Genomic DNA, 18,126 nt, shown 5'->3' with positions numbered 1-18,126 from the left:
GTGATGAATCACTGAATTCTACCCCTGAAACCAATATTGCATGTATGTTAATTAGAATTCAAATAAAAATTTGGGGGGAAAAAATATACGTACCTCTATGTTTATGTTTATAGCAGCATTATCTATAATAGCCCAATTAAGGAAACAGCCCAGTGTCCATTGACTGATGAATGGATAAAGATGATGTGGTATGTGTGCATATGTGTGTGTGTGTGTGTATGTATATGTGTACATACATATACGTATATGTATACATGTGTGTGTGTATATATATATGTATAATACAATGGAATATTAGCCATAAAGAATGAAATCTTGCCATTTGCAATGATGTGGATGCAGCTAGAGAGTAATATGCTTAGTGAAATAAATCAAAGATAAATACCATACGAAATACCTCACATGTGAAATTTAAGATACAAAACAAATGATCAGAGGGAAAATAGGGAAAAGAGAGAGAGGCAAACCAAGACACAGACTCTTAATTATAGCAAACGGATGGCTACCAGAGGAAAGGTGGGTGAGGGATGGGTAAAAAAGATGGGGATTACGGAGTGCACTTACTGTGATGAGTTCATTATACACCTGAAGATAATATTACATTGTATGTTAACTAAGTTGAATTTAAGTAACTTAAAAAACCAAATACCCTTTCCTCCCTTAATAAATTTCCTTTAAAAAAAAAAAAAAAAAGTAACATAACCTCCTACTAAGAGTACACTTAACAATGAGCACAGAGGTAGAATTTTAAGGAGGGATTTGAAGCTGGTACTTATAAGGCCACAATTCCCAAAACTACAACTCCCATGTGGACAGGAGCTGATAGTCTTTTCTGGTCTATTCCAAACACAGGCAAGGAAGTACGGAACAGGGAGAAAGGAGAGGGGGCTGAACACAGGAAATGTCTAAAATAGTCCCTGAAAAGAAAGCAGACCACTGACTGCTGGCCCATAACACAAAAGAGATAAGAAGCCAGCTAAGCTTTGAGACCATGGTTTGGTAATGGCACCACAGTTTATATGGTGGCAGGATTTTTTCCAACCAAACTCAGTGGCTCGGGGAAAAAAGCAAAATTTTTGAGCCGATTCAGGATTGGAATATTTCCAGGTGAAATGAAAGACAAAAATGCAAAGATGCTGAATATACATTTTTTTTCACATTTTACTTATTTAAGTAATCTCTACACCCAGTGTGGGGCTTGAACCCACGACCCCAAGATTAGCACACTCCAAGTGAGCCAGCCAGGTGCCCCAAAATGCTGAAAATATTGACCAAAGGGTAGTTTTGACAGTCAGTCATAGATAAGCAGGGGTTCCCAAACCTGGTTTGTCATAATCAGAACTGGCTGGGAAACTTAAAATTTGGATTCCAAGACCTTATCTCAGACCAGCGGAATCCGCACCTCTTGATAGTGTACACATAGGTATTTGCCATATTCAAAGTGAGTAGGGAAGGAAGGGAAGCTGGGAAGGGGCTGACAGACTGGGGAAAAATTGGTCATTAACCTGAATATCTCACTGACCATGAGGAACATGGGAGCCAGGAAGTAAGAGAAGGATAAATTACTGGCAGATGGATCTTAGGTAGAACAATTCTGACAATAAGACACGGCTATGGGTGTGGGTGGCTGATGCTAAGTAAAGGTAACAATCAAACTTGGAAAGCTATGGATAAGGATGTTGGGTAAATAATCACGTATATTTTGATGCATGTGGAGGAATAACCAGTAGCTTGGTTAGATGACCTACTAAAGAGACAAGTGTAAACTTTTAAGGAGAAAGGGCTTAAAATGATACAAGTAGAGACGGTCTGGAAATAGCACTGGAGACGTGACAACTTCAGTATGCCTACCAGCTGTGGATAAGCTGGAAATGGAGAATGACTTGCCTCCAATCAAGTAGGCTGGCTTCATGTTCTTTTTCCTTTTGATTTTTAAAAAACATACTATTATTTTCCCCCTCCAAATAATGCCCATACAACTTAGTCCATGCAGAAAGCTTTAAAAGATATACAATAGCACATAATTTTGTTAGCATGAGCGAAAGCAACAAGAAAAATTATCTGTGGTGATACTGATGCAGCAAGTATTAGTCAAGTAAAAATGGCCATAAATTTATAATGCTTTGGGGCGCCTGGGTGGCTCAGTCCGTTAAGCACCTGACTCCTGATTTCGGCTCAGGTCATGATCTTACGGTTTGTGAGTTTGAGCCCCGTGTTGGGCTCTGCGCTGACAGTGTGGAGCCTGCTTGGTATTCTTTCTCTCCCTCTCTCTCTAAATAAACACTAAAAAATTTTAGAATACTTTGGCTTATAAGTCAAACTTAAAAACAGATAACTCACCTATCAATAACTACTGAGCATCTATAATGTGCCAGGCACCATTCTAGGTATCAGCTATGACAAAGCCAAGTTTTTGGTGGGGAAACAGCCAATAAATTAGCAAATATATAGTATGTCAGATGTAAATCAGAAGTATAATGGAGGACATTTTCAAAAGGGAAATGAGAAAAAGAGTGTTGGAGGAAAAAGGGTAGAGAAAGACATGGCTATTTTATAAGATGCTCAGGAAATGATCACTAAGATGACATTTTTTTTTTTTTAATTTCTTCTTTTTAAACATTTATTTTTGAGAGAGAGAGAGCGAGCGAGCACGAGCAGGGGAGGGACAGAGAGACAGAGGGAGACACAGAATCTGAAGCCGGTTCCAGACTCTGAGCTGTCAGCACAGAGCCCAACGTGGGGCTCAAACCCATGAACTGTGAGATCATGACCTGAGTGGAAGACTAAGATGACATTCCAGGAGACCTGAGGGAAGTTAAAGAATGTTTATAGAAAATAAAATTTCAAAGGCCCTTCAGGTGGTGAATGTTTTCAGCATGTTCAAAGAACAATAGGGCTAATAGCGTAACAAAAGTTAGCAAGAAAGTCGGATGGACAGCTAGAGGTCATATGCAGGCTTGTAAACTATTATAAAGACTTTGAGATTATAGGAGATGGGAAACCATTCAAAGGTTTGGAGCAGAGAGAGGATGTGATCCAATATTTTAAAATAAAAGAGAGATAAAGCTCTAGATGAAAATAGGTCTGTTAAAAAGCAAACACTGATAACCAAAATCTGGCAGTAACTAGGCATACAAAATCTTTTTTTGGGGGGGTGGGGGGGTCCAAATCTTAACGACAGTTTAAAATCAGGGAAATTAAGTGTATTACTGAAAAAAGGCATAACTTACCGCAATTTGTCTTTTATCAGTTTCTCCTCTTTTATGATGAAGATCTAAACAAATCAGTTAAGAATAAATCTGATATTATTAAGTACCATGACAAAATCTCAACTGTTTATTTACAGTACTTTTTTAATTTACAGAAGTGAACTATCCTAATATCACATATGTTGATGGAAGGATACAGGTCAAGTATTCCAAAATGGTAACGTCCCATATGTAGTCATAGTAGGAGTCCATAGCATCATGACTGAAAAACAGATTTTAGTTACTTCCTCTTTATTAAGCAGAAAAATTTCAACTTCATTTTATTTTAAAAATCATTCATACCTGTTTTGTTCCTGCAATGATTTAAAGGCTGTTTTGTAGTCAATTTCTCTGAGGAACTGACATAAGATTGCCACCTACATAAACAAAGAAAATGATTTAACGTAACCAGTGTCAACAAGGACTCTCCTGATTTGGGAGGCCTAATTTTTTTTTTTTTTTTTAAGTTTATTTCTCTTAGTAATCTGTACACCCAGCATGGGTTTGGCTCTTTTGACTGAGCCAGCCAGGTGCCCCCGGGAAGGGAAATTTTTAATGATTCTTACATCAAGAACACACTAAAGAGGGCTGGCAGATCATACTGAGTAGATCAGCTCATAATTATGGATCCCATCTAATTTTTAATTGCAAAAACCTTTACATATGCATCTGACCATTTAAAAAAATTTTTTAATGTTTATTTTTGAGAGGAAAGAGACAGACTGCAAGTGGGGAAGGAGCAAAGAGAAAGGGAGACACAGAATCTGAAGCAGGCTTCACGCTCTGAGCCGTCAGCACAGAGCCCGACACAGGGCTCGAGCTCACACACCAGGAGATCACGACCTGAGTCAAAATCAGATGCTTAACCGACTGAGCTACCCAGGTGCCCCTGTCTGCCCAAGTTTTAAATGAATGATCTAAATCATAAATTTTTAGAGCTTTGTCCATTTTAAAAGCCCATTCAAAAAACTAAAAGGAATGGAAAACTGCGAAACAAAAGTATTACATAATGCCTTTCAAGGACATACAGAACCTGCAATCAGACCTGTCACAGCTAGTCCATTTCTCCACCCTCAGTCTCTGGCAACTGCTAATCTACATTCTGATTATAGATTTGCCTGTTCTGGACATTTCATATGCATGAAATCATAACAAGGCCATGTGTATCTGGCTTTTTTTCACTCAACCTAATACTTCCAAGATTCACCCCTGTTGTAGCATGTATCGGCACTTCATTTGTTTCTCTGGCTAAATAATATTCCACCGTAGGATCTACCAAATTTTATTTATCCATTCCTCAACTGATGGACATCTGGGTTATTTCAACTTTTTGGCTATTATGAGTAATGCTACTGTGAACATTCGTGTGCAAATTTTTCTGTGGACATGTTTTCAATTTTCTTGGTTACAAACCTAGGGATGGAACTGTTAGGTCTAGGTCACATGGTAATTTTATGCTTAAATTTGAGGAACTGCCAAATCGTTTGGCAGGTCATGCCATTTTATATTCCTACCAGCAACGTATGAAGGTTACAATTTCTCCACACCTTCACCAATACTGGTTACTATTTTTTTTAAGTTTATCTTCAGAGAGAGAGAGAGAGTGTGGCTGCACGAGTCGGGGAGGGGCAGAGGGAGAGACAGAATCCCAAGCCGGCTCTGTGCCATCAGCACAGAGTGCGACATGGGGCTTGAACCCACGAGCCATGATTATCATGACGTGAGCTGAGATCAAGAGTTGGATACTTAAGTGACTGAGCCACCAAGGCGCCTGCCTTTCAATCACAGCCATTCCATTAAGTGTGAAGTAGTACCTCATGTGGTGCTGATTTGTATTTCCCTAGTGACTCACATGCATATCGACTCTTAAATATTAAAAAAAAAAAACCCACACACCTTAAAAATGCTTCTTTTCCATTTAGAAGGTTCTAAGACCAATGTTTTCTAATTCATACTTTCATTTTAGTTAAAATTTCCTAGAAAAAAAATTAAGGGGTGCCTGGGTGGCTCTGTTGGTTAAGCATCCGACTCTTGGTTTTGGCTCTCTGGTCATGATCTCATGGTTTCATAAATTTGAGCCCCACACTGGGCTCTGGGCTGACAGTGTGGAGGCGGCTTGGGATTCTCTCTGCCCCTCCCCTACTCACACTGCTTCTCTCTCAAAATAAATTAAAAAACTAAAAAAAAAAAAAATTTAATATGCCAAATTCTTAAACACCGTAAACTTAAGCAATTATGGTAAAGAAAATAAAGGCGATTTCCCAGTCCAATGCTTTATATTTACTGCAAATTCCAATATACATGAAAATAAACCAACATATCATAAACTAACCTGTGTGTGGCAATTCAGCAAAGAACAGCATTTTATCATTCGTTTTATTACCTACAAAAACAAATCCTGATTATTTTCAAAAACTAGTTAACACCAGTTGTAACCAATGCACTGCTCTGATGTGGAATGGCAACAGTGGTGAAAACTGTGCGTATGTGGGAACAGCAGGTATAAAAAACTCCGCTTTTTGCTCAATTTTGCTGTGAATCTAAAAATGCGCTGAAAAATAGAATTTTTAATTAAAAATAACACATTACTAAAATATTTAAGATCTAACTTAAAAGCCACGTATTATAATCTACCATTTAATAGATTCTGACACCGATGGCATAAAACAGAGGAAAGAGTGATACGTATAAAAGAAAATGAAATAAATTTGAGATTTAGGAGATAGAATCACTGTCTTAAAGGCTGAATGGATTTCAGTGAGAGCCATCATAAAGAAAAGAGGATACTGAGGATTTGGGCTTGGTCAACTTAAATGGCTGAAGAAGGTGTTTGGTATTTTGGCGTGTGTGTGTGTGTGTGTGTGTGTGTGTTTTCACGTATGTGAGAAAAGGGCATCAGGAGGGAGACTGTAAAGTAAAATGCTGAAATCAGTTTTGGACAGGTTGAGTTTTAGGTGTTTTGAGAAATCAAAGCAGCAATGATCTATGGGCACTGGAAATATGGAGAGCAATCAGGTCTAGAGCATTCAATTTACCACATATATGGAAATGAATCAGCTCACCCAAAAGGGGCCTGGGAAAAAGGAACATGTAAAGGTAGACAAGAAAGAGAGCCCACGAGACAACTTACCTGGTCTGTATAAACATCAGGAGGCACAGCCTTATTGAAGAAATCAGAACACACGGCTCCTGCCTGTAGGTAATAGTGAAGAGCTGCCGAATACTGGTTTGTTGCTGAAGAAGAAAATAATAGAGAATGACCTAACATTAGACATAACGGCCGGAAAGACAAACATGGACTCTTTTGTGAAGAGCAGGGTATGATTACTTCATGAGTTGACAAAAGCAGATTCAAACCACAGGGCTAGGGATAACACTTATCTGGGACAACACAGAAAAACCACATTTTTTAAAACTACTTTAAAAGAAGTAATATATTCCTTGCTTTCTAAAACTGATGAGCCAAAAATTTAGCACAGACTTCTTGTCAAACTTAGTACTGGAGGTATTTGTTTCCCAAATGCCCATACTAGAAACATACCTGAATTTTCTGACGTAGTTTAGAATCAGTAAATCTATTTTAAACATAGATATTAAGATCTTGATAACAAATTCTTTGGAGGATCAGGATGAAAATGAGCATTAAAATTGGCAATTTTCAGGGGCACCTAGGTGGCTCAGTCGGTGGAGCATTCGACTATTTTGGCTCAGGTCATCATCTCATGGTTCGTGGAAACAAGCCCCGTGTTGGGCTCTGCACTGAGTGTGGAGCCTGCATGAATTCTCTCTTGCCCTCTCTCTCTCTGCCCTGCCCCTTCCCCACTCACACACACACACTCTCTCAAAATAAATAAACTTAAAAAAAAAAAACGTAGTCAACATAAAAATTCGAAGTATCTGAACCAAAGGCACAATACAGAAAATGAATATATAGCAATGTATCTAGGTAGAATAGACATCAAAAACAAGACCAGTTTAATAACTATTAGGAAAAATATGTATTTATTTTCACTTCTAAAAGTGCTACAAAAACAAAATGCAAAACAACCATACATCTCACTTACCAAAATAAATGTCTGCCTGAATAATTAACCAGGAATGGTTGTTTGGACTTATACTGAGGGCATACCGAACTAGCTCTTTCACTGTGATTGCCACAGCTTCAAAGTCCACTGACTGGAGGCTTAAAAAAAAAAAAAAAAGACAACGAACATTAATCTCTATTTTGCAACTTCAAATTCCATGCACATTTATTAAAAACAAAAAGAGTTAGCCAAAATTTAAGTGACCATAAATATAATGCCAATTATTAGTAAAAGTAGTTTATTAAAACTATAACAGCTGAGTCCAGGAAGTATGAAGTGTGATAAGCTTCACTTTTTATAAGAAGTTGAAAACAAATCTGATTTTTGTTTCCTTTTTTCCACCCAAATGTCACTCTTAAAGGGCCTGAATACTAACAATACTATGCAGCCTCGAGTCCACCTTATGACTTCTAGTGAGAATAACAAAGTCCCCTGGATTAGAGGCTTCACTTGGCCCTCACAGGGTCGGGGGCTACCTGTGGCAAGGGTACCACTTGAGTATATTCAAGTGCCTGTAAAGAAGCAGAGGAGGGGAGGGAACGGGGCCAGCCGCTGTGAGCCTCGTTAAACCTGGAAGTCCTGTGATACAGAAGTAGAGGATGGAGCTGTAAGGATAAAAGCCAGCCCAGCACACAAGAAACAAAGCTCACAGTGCCTATCTCCCAGAAGCAGTAAGGCACAGAGGTAGAGAACGAAGGCTCTGGATTCAGACACATAAAAGGTTCAAGTCCTAGCTCTGTCGCTTACAAGGTGAACTTGGACAAAGTCCTCCTGTTGCCTCAGAGTTAGATCTAACCATAATTCACCAATGTTCCCAGTGTAGTGGGAACAGAACTGTGGTATTATTAGCAAATACTCAATTATTCATTTACAGCTAAATGAGTTAAATTGGTTTGTGATTTTATAGAAATTTATAAAATGTTAACAAGAATTCGATCTACATATCAAACAACTGATCTTAACATAGTAATGCTCAATCCATACCATTCTCACACTATTCTTAGAGTTAATAAAAACTCGTGCTCAAGAGAAATACTTTTTCTTTTCAAACATTTAGTCACATTTTCTCTGTGTCAACTTACATTAAAGTAACTTTATCACGAAGGTAACAGTTAAGCCTATTACAAGCCAGTCCTTATAAACACCTACCTTGGAAACGTATTATTTTATTTAATCCTCACAAATCTGAGGTAGATACTCTTCTTATATCCATTTAATAAATGAGGAAACTAGCAAAGAAAGCAACTTATACAGGGTTTGATAGCAGGTAAGTGAAGAAGAGGCTGGGACTCAAACTCCACCAATCTAGCTCAGAGCCTCTATGGTAAACTATTCTTTTGCCTCATTTATAAACACACACTGAAAATCAACCATTGGGATAAAGAAGCAACACCCCAGAGATGCTACCAACCATCAGTTAGGCAGAAGGATCTCTATCTGATTTTTGGACTGCTATGTAACATACTAAATATTACAGAAAAACCTGCAGTCAGAGAACCTGGCTGGCCCTGTCAGTAGAGCACGTGACTCTTCTCATTTGTAAATTTGAGCCCCATCATGGGTGTAGAGATTACTTAAAAATAAAATCTTAAAAAGAAATCTGCAGTTACAATGTCATTTAGGATGCACATTTGCTTCTGAAGCATGGTGATCCTTTGGGAAACAAGCCTCAATATGAGGTCACTCACTCACTTTTAACCTTCCAAGCCTCTATAGGAGATGCACAACTGCTTTCAATCTCTAGGATTAAGATGAAAGCAAATTTACTCTCATTCTATTGCCTGCTTATCTACCTACTAAAATTTTTTCTTCTTCAAAGATGCCACTAAGGGCAATAAAATAAGGCCTAGTCCTGCCCTTCAGGCACAAAGTAAAAAAAAAAAAAAAATTGGGGGTAGGGAGGATAGGAAAAGTAACTTTTAGGAGGGAAGAAATGGGACTCTTGAATGAGAAGTTGCTATGTGTAGGAAAAGAAATATGTAAATGGTTTCTTCTTCCAGAAAAAGAACGTTTTCTTCTCCCCATATTACTGTGCTTTTCAGGAGATGAAAGAAAGAGGGAATATTTCTTAAAGTATCCAAGAACTTCTTAGTAACTAAAAGGGGTTGGGACCCTCTGACAGTCACAGTGTTAGAAGAGACCTACAAAGAATAATTATAAAGAAGTCATTTTGGGGACGCCTGGGTTAAACAGCCGACTCCTGGTTTTGGCTCAAGTCATGACCTCACAATTCACCAATCCTGCATCAGGCTCCACACTGACCTGTGCTGACAGCACAGAGCCTGCTTGGGATTCTCCCTGCTCTCTGTCCCTCCCCCACATGCACACTATCTCTCAAAATAAACTTTTTTTATTGATGCCCTTTTCATATAGGTATTTATAAAAGAGGTAAGATGAAGGAACCCTAACAGAAGATCGTTTTTGCCTCGATGCTCTAACTCTACCCACTGACAAGTCATCAGGACCACTTAGGGATCTTTTGTTCAACTTAAGGCTGGTGTACCTTAGCTCTTAGAGTTATGCCTTATTCATTTTTAAGAAATAATTACTGCAACAGAGAAATGAAGTTGGCTGTAGAATCCTTATAGATTGCAGCCTTTTAGTGAAATTATTCAAGATTATCTATATCAGGATGATCTCTAAATACATAAAAGATAAATTCAAGCTATAATACTTCTTACTTTGGGATGGAGGATGGCCAAATAGAAATGTGTTCAGCTGTAATATCGTTCACGATGTCCTCCTAAAAAAAAAAAAAAAAAAAAAAAAAAAAAAAAAAAAAAGTGATTTTTAAGTTGATTTTTTTTTAAAGGAAATTTCTTTTTAAAATTTTTTTAATGAAATTATGAAATACTGACCCGAACATTGTGAAGTTTCACAAAGAGTGATAAAATAATAGTCAAAACCAAAGGTTCCTATGAGAAAGAAAATACAGAATCATTAAATATTATATATATTTAACATTCCTCCTGTCAACCTCAGGGATACCAAGGATTTTTTTTTTTTTTTTTTTAATGTTTATTTTTGAGAGAGACAGTGTGAGCGGCGGTGGGGCAGAGAGAGGGGGAGACACAGAATCTGGAAGTAGGCTCCAGAACCTGAGCCAAAGTTAAATGCTTAACCAACTGAGCCCCTCCAGGTGCCCCCACCCCACAAAGTCAAAAGACTTTCTGTCAAAAGACTCTAGGGAGCCTGGGTGGTTCAGTCAGTTAAAAGTCCAACTTCAGCTCAGGTCTTGATCTCACGGTTCAGAAGTTCAAGCCCTGTATCAGGCTCTGTGCTGTCAGCACAGAGCCTGTTTCAGATTCTGTCTCCCTCTCTGTCTCTCCCCCACTTAGCCAGCATGCACACGCACTCACTCTCTCAAAAAGACATTTAAAAAAAGATTCTTTCACTTTTGAAATCTACCATCTGCTTTAGTTTAAAGCGCACACCACAGGGGCGCCTGGGTGGCTCAGTCGGTTGGGCGTCCGACTTCGGCTCAGGTCACGATCTCACGGTCCGTGAGTTCGAGCCCCGCGTCGGGCTCTGGGCTGATGGCTCAGGAGCCTGGAGCCTGCTTCCGATTCTGTGTCTCCCTCTCTCTGCCCCTCCCCCGTTCATGCTGTGTCTCTGTCTCAAAAATAAATTTAAAAAAAACATTAAAGAAAAAAAAAATAAAGCGCACACTACAGGTCAACTTTATTTTTAATCTCATGAAAGAAGTCACAGCACACAATTACACAAAAATTAGCATATTTAGGTGACTGGTTTATGGTGCTCAACTCCTCAAATGACTTTTGAAATTGAGTAAATACATCTCTTTCCAATTAGTACTTCCAGCTAGCTCTAAAAAAATCAAATTTTTATTCCTTAAAATAATACTTAAAGGATGGAATCTAGGTTACGTCAGTAAATAAGTGTAACATTAATCCTATCATCAAAAATTAAGGCTAGGCTTCACACATCCTGCCCTATTATGAAAACTTCCTTAAAATTAAAAAAATACCTCCTTTGGGGCACCTGGGTGCCTCAGTCAAGCGTCTGACTCTTGGTTTCAGCTCAGGTCATGATCTCAGTGTTTCATGAGTTTGAGCCCCGTGTCAGGCTCTGCTCTCACAGTGCAGAGCATGCTTGGGATTCTGTCTCCCTCTCTCTCTGCCCCTCCCCCACTCGTGCAGTCTGTCTCTCTCAAAACAAACTTAAAAAAAAAAAAAACCTAATTATTCACTAACACATGTTAAGATAAATGCAAAATAAACCTCTCCATTTAGACCATCCCATCTTCAGAAATGATCACTGAAGATAATGAGCACATCATACAGAGAGAGCACTTAAACAACCAGCATTTAAGCACTCAATATTTTCAGTCATATTTTACAAAAATGAGAATTAGATAACTTTTAATGAAACTTACCCGTAATTTTTTGATAAAAGAAAGTAGTTCACTCCTACAAAAAACAAATTTTGTACATATTTACTATCAGAAATTAAAAAGAAAGTAAATTACAGGTGAAGGTTTATACCTAACTCTCCAATTCTGCATGTATGAAAGAGTATAACATTCTATTGTCATAATAACCTAATACAATTTCTTCTGTCTTAATCACATATGACTTCTTCAGTACTATGCAATCATAGACATCAACGACTTTGAACTCCAGTAGATATTAAATGGTTAACAATCTCTTAAAATAACATATAAATAAGAGGTATTTCCAAAGGTGGCCATGTTAGTCCATCAGAGATCAGCACCAGAGAACTCTTACACTGTCCATCTTTAGGATATACAAGAATAATGGTAGATGTTCTTGAAACAGTACAAACTGAGTACAAAAAATAAACTGATAGAAACGTACCGGTACATTATACCTAATGTAGATTCCCTCTGCTTTATTAAACTAACTCTGCCATCATTTCCTCGTTTGTGTTGACTGGATACACTACAGATCTGAACAACAACTTCCCAAAGGTCTTTAGCAGTCCGTCTACTTTCTTTAGGGCCTGGAAGTTCTTTGCATGTAGCTGCTAAAAGCTGTCCAAGCTGTAACACGACAAACAGAAAATACACAAAAGATAATCTGTAATATACGTGTAAGTTCTATTTTAAGGTGCACTTGAAGAAAGGATAGTGGCCCAAACATACCAACACGTATGTTATGCTATACCTTCCATCCAACCATGGAGGAATTTAAAGTTCACTGTCTAACAGACTGGAATCTGACTGGGGAAGAGGATGCTCTGGTTCTGCCACATTATAAAGCTGTTTCCTTCAATAAAAGTCTAATCAGGGCAAAAACAAGTATAGTCTAATAAGAACAAAACTGAGACAATGCAAAGAGGTATGTGATTTATTAAGAGTGTGTGTGGGAGGGGCACCTAGCTAGTAAATAGTATGATCCCACTTAAGAAGGGGGCAGGGTATGTGGTGTATGTAATGGGAAGTATATATACACACACAATGTTAACTGTGGTAAAAGCCCAGAGGTGCAATTAAAATAGTGCTTTAACTTTACACACACTGTAATCATTTAAAAAAAAGTTGTGGTGGGGGAGGTGGTGCAGCTGGGTGGCTCAGTCAGTTAAGCATCTGACTTGGGCTCGGGTCATGATCTCACAGTTTGTGAGTTCAAGCCCCACGTCAGGCTCTGTGCTGACAGCTCAGAGTCTGGAGCCTACTTCCGATTCTGTGTCTTATTCTCTCTCTGCCCTTTTCCCACTTGTGCTCTCTCTCAAAAATAAATAAATGTAAAAAAAAAATTTTTTTAATAAAAATAAATTTAAAAAATTCTTTTTTAATGAAAAATAAGGGGAGAAATCTGGAAACTGAAGTTGGCAGAATAAGGGAATAAGATGTGGAACCACCTTTCTCTAAGAAAAATGGGAGCAACTGGGGATGGAGTTACTGATGTGAGGAAGAAGGAAGGAAGGACAGCTTACTGAAAGTGAATGATCTGAATAAAGGCGACTTTAAAAGGACCAAAAATGCTGGAAGAACACACAAATAAAAGAGTGGAAGGGCTAAAAGCAAAAGGCAGAGAAAAGACAGGCCCAAAATGCAGAGGAAAAAAACAGGCTTATGTCAAATTCAGTGTTTCTCTCTGTAATTTCAAAACAAAAGAGGGCCCCTCTATCCTTTGTTCATATTAACTCTTATACATCATTGCTCTTTTCAACAGTGAAGCGGCAAAGATCATTTCAAGTCCATCAGGAAAGCCCAGATCCCTAACTGGACCTAGAAAACATTCATAAGGAGGTCCCCATCACCTCAGGTAACTTCTTTAAGGAGGCAGCAGTATTATGACAAAGATGAAAACTGATACTTTTCCCTATTTTTTATAATAAAAAATTACAAACATGGAAAACTTGAAGAATTCAGTAATATCTGTATATTGGACTTACTGTGAATATTCTACTGTATTTACTTTATATACCTACATATGCTCTTTGTTAATAAGCCGCAGACACCACACCTCATCCCTAAAGACTTTACTATGTATCTTCTAAGGGCTAGAAGATTCTCCTGCGTAACCATAACTCCATGATCACACCTAAGAAAATTTATAACACTCGTGCTTTCTAAAGGTAGTAAAAACAATGTGAAAACCCTAGCTGTGCTATGTGAATGTGTTTTCTGTGCTGACAGCTCAGAGCTGCTGCCTGCTTCAGATTGTCTCTGGCTCTCTCTGCCCCTCCCCCATTGGTGCTCTGTCTCTAAAATAAATAAACATTAAAAAAAAAAAAAAACACAATTAAAAAAAAAAAAATTTCATCTTGCATGCCTACTGAATACAAGTCTGCTCCATCAACTAAGACCACCATATATGCAGCTATTTACTGTAGTGCAATACAGGGCTAGAGTAGCTCCTTGTCTCCATTCATTTTCTGTTGTTAAGAATCACATGCTTGGTTGAGGTCACTGCACTAATTTACTTAAAAGTAAGAATTTTCAGAAGTTTTAGGCCCCAGGGGCATCTGGCCAGCTCAGAAAAAAACCTATGACTTGATCTCAGGGTCCTTGAGTTTGAGCCCCACACGGGGTATAGAGATTACTTTAAAAAAAAGAAAAGAAAAGGAAAGAAAAAAGTCTTAGGCCCCTCGAAGTCAACTGAATTCCACAAACATTCTTAAGCATCTACTATGTGTGGACATCAGATAAAGCACTGAGAATATAAAAAGTAACTGTCCTCAAGAAGCTCACTGTTCTATAAGAAGACAAGTGAAAAATAACTTATTACATAGTGTAAGTGCAACAAAAATATATGCCTCCCCAAAAGTAGCAGGACTACTTAGTAGCACAGTTCAAAGGTAACAAAGGAGAAAGTGATTTACTCCTTTGCAGAGAAAGAAATAAGGCTAAGCTTCCAAGAAACCACACCAACAGGCAAAAGTGGGAAGGGCATCCCGGCTAAGTGATTCACAGGACATGCTCAAGTGCAGAAGCAGAGAAAGCATCCTGCATAGAGAGCTGTGAGTAATGTGGAACCACGAGCACAGAACAGCAGGACAAGGAGGAAGAGAGAGCAAACAGAGGAAGAAGCACCTGCACCTTAAAAGGCCTTGGAGGCTACATTACAAACTTTGGTCTTTATCTGATATTACTACTATTACCACCGAGCTCCATAAATCCTGTGCTTTTTCCGATATGCTAGCTACACTGCCTCCTATCCTGATCCAAAGGGGAGACTATACAGTTCTGTGTTATTTCAAAAGGTCATATTTTAGCTACATGTTTAAGATTTTTCCCTTTCCTTTTGTGATTACAGAATATTCAAATAAGTCAGAAAATAAAATGGAAAATAAACTGATTAAAACCACCTACTATTCCACTATCCAGAGATGGTAACTGTTAACATCCTTATAAACTTTTCCCTATGCATATGTATATGCATTCCACGCCAAATTCCAAGTTTGGAAATTGCTCCAAATTATAGCATTTCCAAAACACGATCCCTTACTCTAGACCTCTTTCTCTGATTCCTTTTTCCCTGACATAAACAAGGGAGCACAGGGCCAAACTAGGAAAGGGGACACATAAACCCTAACCAGATAAGATGATGAAATACTTCAATGACTCTTCAGCAAGGTCACCACATATCCTTCCTCCTTTTGGGCGAGATCAGGGGGCTACAGGAAGCAGTGACATAACCCAGCCAAAGTTCAGGCAACTTCCAGCACAGTATCTCGTACCCTTCCACACTGCAGGCCCTGAAACACGCACCCAGCCCTGCTGGTGCACAGCTCCACAGAATTCATTGCTGAGAAAAGCAAAGAAAAGCTACTGTACGGTCCTAATGCTGAACAACAAGCTATGATCCTAAGTGGAAATTACTGTCTTGGAACAAAATGGTTCTTTCATCTGAGGGTTTAGCAAAGACCAAGACTACTGGGCATAATCAAGACAAGTATCCCAGATAGGAGGAACTCACATTTCAGAAAATTCAGTGAAAAAACAGATCTAATCCAATGTCTAAAATTCCAAAGAGAAGGATGATTCAAGTTATGAGATAAATTTTGTGAACAATTATAGAGAAGACAAAAAGGAGTAAAAATACAAAAGAAATCAGCAAATCTTCAAAGGGCTGAAATGAAATGATCTCATTTTTTTAAAGGACATATAGGAAATTAGGAGGAAAAAACAAATAACCAAAACAAATGTAAAACAGGGAGTCTTGCAAGAGTTCTCAGATAACCATTGACTGAAGAGACTATGTACTAAAGGTAAGAGGAGATAAACATAAAGCATACAAGCAATAAGGAAATCTGAAAAACCAAACGTACACACAAAGAAATGTTAAATCACTACATGTTTTTTTTTGTTTTTTGTTTGTTTTGTTTTGTTTTAACTGAAGACCAGAAAGGGAGAAAAGTCCACTGCTTGTTCAGGTACACATAATATTAACACATGACAAACATAGTCTTAGGGGAAAATTCAAGTTTCTGTTTTTATTTTCTCCATCCAGAAACATTTTCAGTTGCACAAGAGAGATATAATTAAGAAAGGTGAATAAACAACTCACCACCAATTCACTGAATGGATTCTTTCATTTGGGTGTAATTACTAACAAACATTTACATGACCAAGGACCACGCACAAATCGAGAGGAGGAAATAAGCTCTAAGGAAGGGTCAGGTGCTCAGATGGAAAAAAGCTGGAAGTGCACCCCTCACATGCAGGTACACCCATGTATTCCAGAGGTTAACACTAGAGTTTGATTATACTGATCAAAACAAGAAGAGAACTAACCTCTCACTAGCTTACGGTTATACCAAAATGTCCGTTAACTAATTTTTGTTTGCATTCTCATGAACTACTGGACATTGAAAAAAATATCAGAGGGCAAACCCAAGCACCCAAATTATCTCAAACTATACTATTAACCACACACCAACAAACATTTGTCCCATCTTCCATTGTATCATAGAAATTGGACAAGTTGCCTTAGTATAGATCTAAAGAAACAGGTACAATGATCTCATCCTAATAATCCTTTTAGATTAAACACAAATTACCTTTACATATGGATTACTCTGAAGCAGAAATGCGGGAACTTGCAGTGTAAGGTACTCATTTTCCCTCCAGTTTAACATAAAAGCAACACATTCCTCAGCTATAACTTGACGAAGAGGAATATCTAAAAAGACAAAGAAAATAGTTGGAATTACCATCATAACATTAAAACAGAACAAAGCAAACATGTACTCAGATTTCAGTTGAACAAATTAAAAACAACAGTTACAGATGAAACAACAGAAAAATTCTAATGTTTTATACTTTTCTTTAGAAAGTTAAGGTTTCTCAGGGTGCCTGCGTGGTTCAGTCAGTTAAGCATCTGACTTTGCCTCAGGTCAGAGTTTGAGGCCCGTTTGGGATTCTGTGCTGACAGCTCAGAGCCTGGAGCCCGCTTCAGATTCTGTGTCTCCCCTCTCTGTGGCCCTCCCCCACTCTCTCTCTCTCTCAAAAATAAATAAAATGTTAAAAATTTTTTTTAAAAAGTTAAGTTTTCCCAACAACAGACTGAATGGTCCCTACTATTTACTAATTAACAAACTCACCTACTAAGAATACTTTACACTCTCTTGTGGAAGTCCGCGTTACCTGTCCTCTATAAAATTTGTAACCCAAATGAGCAGAGAATAAACACACAAAACAAGTATGATGGTACAGTATAAACTTTTAGCACATTTAGAGCACAGAAATAGCTATACCATATAATAAAACTAACAAATCTGAGTGAATGTATCATTTTAAATATTTCTTCTGATTAAAATGTAATAATAAGCATTCTATGAAATCATTTACTTTCAAAAAATATTTACTGTACCAAAAACATTTTTAGTTTTCAATTTTTTTAACATTTATTTTTGTGAAAGAAAGAGCGCACGCGTGCACGCATGGGGGAGTAGCAGAGAGAGGGAGACAGAGGATCCGAAGCCGACCCAGCACTGTGAGCAAAGAGCCAGATGTGGGGCTTAAAGTCACGAACCTTGAGATCATGACCTGGGCCGAAATCAAGAATCAGCTGCTTAACCGACTAAGCCACCCAGGCACCCCAGAAACAATTTTAAGCAAAAGTAATGAGAAAAAAAAAAAAATCACTCAGAACTTTTGGACCAAAAAAAAAAAAAAAAAAAAAGTTTCGCACATCGTTTCCTTTGAAACAAATAAATATACCTTAGTATTAAATATGTTGCAAATTTTTGTAGCTCAAAGTACATAATATTCAGGTTTAAACATACTTCAGCAAAAAGAAAAATCCCAAAGAATGCTAAATAACAACGTTCACTTGAAATAGGGAGAGCTATTAAACTTC

The 18,126-nt window shown here is 38.0% G+C and overlaps 1 protein-coding gene across 2 annotated transcripts in view; it reads right to left on the bottom strand.

Annotated features, from left to right (window-relative positions):
* Positions 1-18,126, bottom strand: part of INTS8 (integrator complex subunit 8) — a 52,456-nt gene that overhangs the window by 2,570 nt on the left and 31,760 nt on the right. For both annotated transcript variants that reach the window (XM_060610926.3, XM_078441575.2), the window contains 11 exons: positions 16,826-16,947; positions 12,172-12,356; positions 11,730-11,763; positions 10,192-10,248; positions 10,015-10,076; positions 7,313-7,431; positions 6,379-6,482; positions 5,581-5,631; positions 3,552-3,625; positions 3,407-3,471; positions 3,231-3,274 (listed from right to left, as the gene is read on the bottom strand). In XM_060610926.3, coding sequence (XP_060466909.1) covers positions 3,231-3,274; positions 3,407-3,471; positions 3,552-3,625; positions 5,581-5,631; positions 6,379-6,482; positions 7,313-7,431; positions 10,015-10,076; positions 10,192-10,248; positions 11,730-11,763; positions 12,172-12,356; positions 16,826-16,947 — 917 coding nt within the window. The remainder of the gene's footprint in view (positions 1-3,230; positions 3,275-3,406; positions 3,472-3,551; positions 3,626-5,580; positions 5,632-6,378; positions 6,483-7,312; positions 7,432-10,014; positions 10,077-10,191; positions 10,249-11,729; positions 11,764-12,171; positions 12,357-16,825; positions 16,948-18,126) is intronic.

The sequence above is a fragment of the Panthera onca genome, chromosome F2 (genome assembly GCF_046562875.1).
Source record: "Panthera onca isolate mPanOnc1 chromosome F2, mPanOnc1 haplotype 2, whole genome shotgun sequence".
In the NCBI taxonomy this organism is placed as follows: Eukaryota; Metazoa; Chordata; class Mammalia; order Carnivora; family Felidae; genus Panthera; species Panthera onca.
This window is presented reverse-complemented; position numbering and strand designations above follow the sequence as displayed.